The 6,933-nt window shown below is 33.9% G+C and overlaps 1 protein-coding gene across 5 annotated transcripts in view; it reads left to right on the top strand.

Annotated features, from left to right (window-relative positions):
• The window catches only part of Neto1 (neuropilin (NRP) and tolloid (TLL)-like 1), a 113,969-nt gene that overhangs the window by 72,997 nt on the left and 34,039 nt on the right, over window positions 1-6,933 (top strand). For all 5 annotated transcript variants that reach the window (XM_013511373.1, XM_005373064.2, XM_005373063.2 and 2 more), the window contains exon 7: window positions 6,421-6,649. In XM_013511373.1, coding sequence (XP_013366827.1) covers window positions 6,421-6,649 — 229 coding nt within the window. The remainder of the gene's footprint in view (window positions 1-6,420; window positions 6,650-6,933) is intronic.

Below are 6,933 nucleotides of genomic sequence, written 5' to 3'. Positions count from 1 at the left end.
GCAATCTGCAAACATTTGAAAGACTGCCCTATTAAGAGGAAAAAGACTTAATCTGCATAGTTTTACATACTGTAATTTATTAGAATTGTGACAGTAGAGAGATATAGCTTTCAATTTCATATAGTGAAGTTTTTTGTTTTAATAATGGAGTTCAAATGAGATTCCAGAGGAGGAATCCAAGCAGAGTTTGGCAGGGGTTTTGCATAATAATTAAAAATCAAGTAATCTTGGCAGAGATAATATGAAAGTCCTCTCAAAAGCAAAATTCCATGAATCTATGATAAGTGACTCGCTCAAATATTTGGCTAGTTAGCAAAAGAGCTGGAACAAGATCAATATCTCCTAATTCCTGGTCCAGTTTGATGTCACAAAACCAAACTATTTTGGGGAAAGATCAATTTGCTAAGAAAAGATAGGAGGTAAATAAATAAAAAAAACTTTCAAAATTGTGCCAAGGAAGGTAAGTTAGTGATTAATATTTTCGGAGAATAAAACTGGAGCTTTTATTATTTACTTATCATTTAATACTTAAGGTTAACTTTTAATTTGTTACCAAATTCAAAAATATTTTGAGTCAAACTGTAATCAAAGAAGCATAAGTCTTGACTAACATACCAGCTCAATAGCATTTTATGGTATAGCTGTGCTAAATGGTAATTCAGTGATAAGTGCTGAATGCAAAACTTTAAACACCCAGGATTTTTGGATGCAGGAATAGTGGACATCTGATTATGTTAATGACCTCACAAAGGGGTTTTATGACAGAAGAAAGGTTGCCATTCAGTTGAATTTAACCTGAAACATAATGGTGCAGGTGCGAAGCAGAGTTTTTCTCTAGTTGTGAGCAGAAGGAGCAGTCAGAGAGTCAAAGCACCAGGCGACCTTTGCTGGGAAGGAAGGTGACCCTGGGAAACAGCCATCAGGAAAATCAGGACCTTAGTCCTGCAACTGCAAGAAACTGGATTTTGAGCCTTAGCAAAGGACGCAGTCTGGGGTTTTTATTTCTAACATGTAGAACTGTGAGATAATAAATGGGTACTGCTGAAAGCTGCTGCAATTGAGGTAATTTGTTATGGAGCAGTGGAAAACTAATACAATAGACTAAGGGTAATAACTGTAATTGATTAACATGATAAGCACTAAGGATTCTGAATGCTAAGTCTGCTCTTATCTCCAAAAAGAGAATAAAATTAGTTAAACAAAGTGAAATTTTTAACTGGATATCTACCAAAGAAAATATAATGACTCAAATTTTTAATAAGTGAAATATATTTTTTACAGTTAGAATTTAGAGGGCTGCTCAGATAGACTTGAAATATTTTGTTATTTTTTTATTCTGACCTGAAAATGATTTTAATATTATTATACCAGGATCACATGGTTGGGTGTGTGTTTTAAGTTTTAGGAAAATAGCGTGATATTCTAGTTTTCTTTTCCAAATAAAGAGGATGTTAGTAGCCTCAAAATTCATGTGATATCATATCTAAGATTATAAACCTGAAAGGTCTAGTCACGAAGCAAGTAACAATCACAATATCCTGGATTTTACATTTTTTAGATTGTGATTTTATTAATAAAATAATCCAGGAATATTGAAATCATATGCAGCACCTCAGACTGTAGCATATTGAAGGCCTGTGAAGGAAACTGTTCTTCAGATCTTCATTCACTGCCTCAATACCTGTTTTTTGCATTATTTACAACATGGGAGAAGAGATCAGGTTGAGCAGTGGTATTGAATATTTTTTGAAAATATATTACCTAGTAAATTGTTAGCCAGATTTATTTACTTTCCATATAAAAAAGGCCTTCAGCCTTCCATATTACTGTGATTTGGAAAACAGATATCTCCAGAAATTGCTTATGTTTTGAAGTTTCCCATGTCCTGTTCAATAAATCATCTTGTCAGCTCCAACTCTTTGTGATTGATTAAAAAGAAGAATACATCAAAATGATTCAGTGAGGAGAGATTATAATCTGACTATTTTGCTAGAGTTATGCAGAGAGACCAAAGAATTTTCTGTCACTATCTTAAATAATTCATTCTCTTAGCATTATTATGGCACAAGCTTTAAGTTAATGAGATGGTCACTCCAATAATAATACAGAAAGCTTTTATATGACATACATAAAGCTAGTGAGAGACAGCTTGATCAGTTTTTCTGGGTAATAAAATTTCAACTTGTACACTGACTATTCTGGGCCCAGTGAAGTGAATTTTCTATTACTATTTTTTTTCTGCTATATGATATAAAAGTTGAAGTTAAAAAATTGTGAAATGCCTCAGAATTGATTACATAAACTCTAGTGATGATGACTGTTCAACTTCTCTATAAATAATATTCTTTTTAATAAGAACACCCTTTAAATATAGAAGGTACGCAGATAGCAGTCATTTTACTTCACATACAAGATAATTACCTCATGAAAAATGCAGACACTTTAGAACTGTCAGATGACAAAGCACGCAAGTTGACTCCCTAACTAGGATTACTCATACATAAAGTAATTCTATTTCTAAAGAATTTTAAGGCAGACATTTATTTCAAAGGGACACATTTAAGATCTATGAATTTCATTTCTATCTGGATTGTCTACATGTTCCCAAGTGCCCATAGAAATGGTTGGCTTTGCTTATTTTTTGTTTAATACTTATTTTGTTACAGTTTGCTTTGTTTCCTTCAGTATTATAACTTTATTTTCTGGAAGAGTGTCATCGAAGCTTTTTAAAAAAAAATTTTTTTGATGTTACATATTCTGACGATGAGTAGCCAAACATCATGTTGTTCTGACTCTAATACCAATTCCTTGCTTATGAGTCTGTGTCACTTTGAAAAAGTTTCTTAATTGTTTTAAGTTTTAATGTTCTTCATCTTAAAATGGCTATAACAATTGTCCATTGTTGTTTAGAGAATGGAATGAGGTAATGCATTAGAAGGTTAAAAAGCTACTGTCAATATACCAAACATCTATTTTCCTAATAATAGTTTTGTATTTCAAGTTGTGTTTGCATGTGGTACAAGAAACTTGAAATAATTGTTCAGACACATTAGGTGACTAAAACACTACCACCTGAAAAACAGAGGGTGATCACCTATTTTTCTTTTTTGAAGTAATCAAACGTTAATTACATATTTTTCTTCTTGTGGGCATATTATTTTGTTTCTTAAACATTGACTGGAAGGAGGAGGTATTCTGGGTTATTCTTCAAATAGTGGAATATATTGTAGCAGTTATTGTTATGAGTGTTTCTCCTACTGGTAAGTCTGTATAATTTCAATTCAAACTACATATTATTTTGAAAGCTGATAAACTATGTTTTAGAATATAGATACATGCTTAAGTTTTTGTTATACTTGACAAATTTGTTTTCTTCTAAGCATATCTACATCTTAGTTTACATTTCCATACTATTTTCAGAGTGTTTGCTTTGGTCAGGAGAAGGTAGAATCATGTGGTGAAAAGAACCTAAAACCAGAGTTGGGGATTTTCATCCTATTTAAGGGTCCTGTACAATTTCCTTACTTTTCTTGTGAGAGTTCTGTCTGCTTTGTTCCAGCATTCTCTTAAAGGCCGTCTGAAAAGCTTTTTCTTTTTAGCTAAATTGTGTATTTGAAAAAAAGGTAGAATAGCTGCCAAAGACGTGGAAGATATAATATTTTTCAAATATACACCTTCTTAAATTGGACATTTCTGAAATTCTCAGTATAATTTCAGGAATTTAGTATTGTGTTGGGAAGAGTAGGTCACAGTTGTACCATGTGAGTAATATTTGAGCTTTTGGTAGAATAACATAAAGCAATACCTTGGACAGGAGGACAGTGCAGTCTTTCTTAGTGTGAATGTTTCACAGGACTGTGGCCATGGCAGTTAATTTACAATCATCATCGCAGTAATTGGAAATTTTAGGATAGCTTCCATCTGAATGCTGCAGATTACCTATATATGAAACCCTTGTTAACAGGCAAAATATAAAACGCCACTGTTCCCCACTGTTGCTCAGTTTCAATCATTTTTCCTATTTCTTTGTTAATGTTCTTCTCAAAGTTATGGTGAGAGTACCTCACTATGGATATCACATTTTATTTTCACCTTCTCACGAGTCCACAACATGTTGTCTGATACTTTTGCCTCATACTTTAGACTTATGTTCTATCTTCTTTTCAGATTACTTCCAATAATTTCCTACTATTAAAAAGAAAATGTCTATTCCATATAATTATCATTATTTATAACACTTAAAATAATGTCTGACATGTAGATATCCAATAAATATTGACATATAAAAATGAATTAATAAAGAAAATAGATTTTCCAACTAGTTGTTCACAAGTATATGCTTTCCAAAACCTTTATGAGATGCTTACTCCATGTAAAACATGGTTTAATGCTTAGAACGTGAAAGTGTAGACCACTGCCCCAGCTTTTCAGGACCACATAACTTGGTAGAAGGGATGTACCACCTGGTTAACAGCTCCAAACATGTTCAAAATCATCATCTAGCATAGAAAGTGTAGAGAAAACTTGTACTAGGGTTGAGGTGTGGATGAAGTGGGAGATTCCTTACCGGCAAGCAGCAGTTGAATGAAACCTAGACAAATGAGGGAGGAGTTGCTGGCTGAGACAGAGGATGCCGTGCCTAATGTCATGGGCATAACGGTTGACATTTTTCAAAATAAGTCTGTGGTTTCTTTCCTATAAGTAGGTAAATATGCCAATTTATGATATTTAAATTATGACATTTAACAATTTTGATTAAAGGAGTATGTTTAATCGAAGCACTAGATTTGTTCCTTAGAGACATAACACTGACTGCTGGTTTCTATTTTTTTAACTTTTGGGCTGGGTTTCGGAGCTGAACTGAGGAATCTGTCCCTTGCAAACATTGAGAGTAGTTCGGAGAGCATTAAAATGTCATACAATAGACATGGAAAACAACTATTTTGAAGGGGAAATGAACAAAGGATAGTACCTAATTTGATACAAGTATGGAAGGCTAAAGATATTTGAAATAGTGAAATTTTAAATTTAGGGTAGGCATTCCAGATCTTGGAAAAAGTTTTGTCCTGAGATTTGTAGTGTCTGAAATAAGAACACATGCATATAAAGGGATGAAAAATGAATTTTTAATTGAATGGATATCTTCAGTTTAAATCCATGTTACATAAAGGGATATGAATCTAAGAGGAAAGAGCCTATAGTCATGCCTGTTAAAAATAAAACTGAACATTGAGGAGTAACCTGGGTGAAAGAGGCCCTTTTGCTGTCCCGTTACCATCCCAGGTATTCTCTGACAGTGCCTAGGCTTCTAGTGTTTTGCTTTCCTTCTCTTTATATAACACCCACAGTATGACACTGTAACTTAAGTGTCAGGATTTAGTGGACACGTATTTTTAGCTGTGGTTTTCATTCTGTATTCACCATTATATCTACAATGCCATGATGTGTGTCCATGACCAAGTAAGAGGCCAAGCTGTAAATATTGCTGAATTGTTAAATGAATGAGCAAATGTCTTTATAGACTTATGTCTGGTTGAATTAATTGCCTGTGATTCCGAACACACATTGCCATAGAGTGCAGCAATGCCTACTGGTCAGTAATTGGTGTGTGGGATACAGGTTGACACTGCAGAAGGACCGTGGACTAGGGTGCTAGGGAGACCTCTGGTCTAATTTCCAGCGTATTTCTTCTAGTCTGAGCTCCCACATCTGAATATGACAGCACATAAAATTATGAAATTATTGGGTATTTTTAAAATAACACAGAATGTAAATTGAACAGTATGTTTACTTATTAAATGTTAATTTCTCTTTATGTGGACTTCATGGAAATGGCTTGACTGCAATTCTGGTAAGAGTAATCATGGATTACCTTTACCTTTTAAATTTTTTTTAATATGCTGCACCTCAAAACTTAAATAGTATATTCATGTTTAAAAATTTAAACAAACTGAAGTGAAAGGCTGTCTTCTGATGTTTTTATTTTCCTTTAGTATTAATAAAAATTATTTCTCTCCATACATTTTTGGAAATAAAAAGAAGCCATGGCATTAAGAAGAATCTACCAAGGATATTTAAAACATTGTTTTCCTAGCCAAAGTAAAGAGTGTGTAAACTTGTAAAACTAATACCTGTTTCCAAATAAGTTGTAGGAAGATACAAAAATCATGTCAACCAAAACATGCAGCTAAGGAGAATGGTGCATTTAAGTAAAGGAAAGATAATAACATTTGCAAAAAAATATTCAACATAATTTGTTCTCACTTGTACATCCTCCTGCTATACACAGAGTGAAAAATAATAAGGTTGATTGCAATCAACACAGTCTTGTGAGTTTGAAAAATGGAAAGGAAGCTCTGGTACTTTCTGCTCCACAATCATGTTTTCAAATGGGGAAATTATCTTGTCGCTGTTTTACAGATATACTTACGATTCTTGGACTATGAGATGCAGAATTCAAATGAATGCAAAAGGAACTTTGTGGCAGTGTATGATGGAAGCAGCTCTGTGGAGGACTTGAAAGCTAAGTTCTGTAGCACCGTGGCTAATGACGTGATGCTCCGCACAGGTCTGGGGGTGATCCGCATGTGGGCCGACGAGGGCAGTCGAAACAGCCGATTTCAGATGCTCTTCACCTCCTTTCAAGAACGTAAGATCCTCAGCACTTGACTGTCCTTCGCTGTGTCATATGATTCCAGTCTCCTAAACTGTTAATGGTGTTTTCTTCATGCGGTTTGAGCACAGCTGGGTGCTTCCTAATAAGTTGTGAAAGTCATGGAGATTGTTTCTCCTTCATTTTGATCCAGTGTCAGGAAAGAATTACTATTACATTTGGATTCTTTATTTCAGGGTACACAACATAACCTTGCTTACAAGAGTTCACACATTCAATTGGCAAACAATAAATTGTTTTTATTTTTGGTTTAGTTTTTA

The sequence above is a fragment of the Chinchilla lanigera genome, unplaced genomic scaffold (genome assembly GCF_000276665.1).
Source record: "Chinchilla lanigera isolate Chin_1 unplaced genomic scaffold, ChiLan1.0 scaffold00001, whole genome shotgun sequence".
Classification (NCBI taxonomy): Eukaryota; Metazoa; Chordata; class Mammalia; order Rodentia; family Chinchillidae; genus Chinchilla; species Chinchilla lanigera.
The sequence above is the reverse complement of the archived record's forward strand: the minus strand, read 5'-3'. Positions and strand labels throughout refer to the sequence as shown.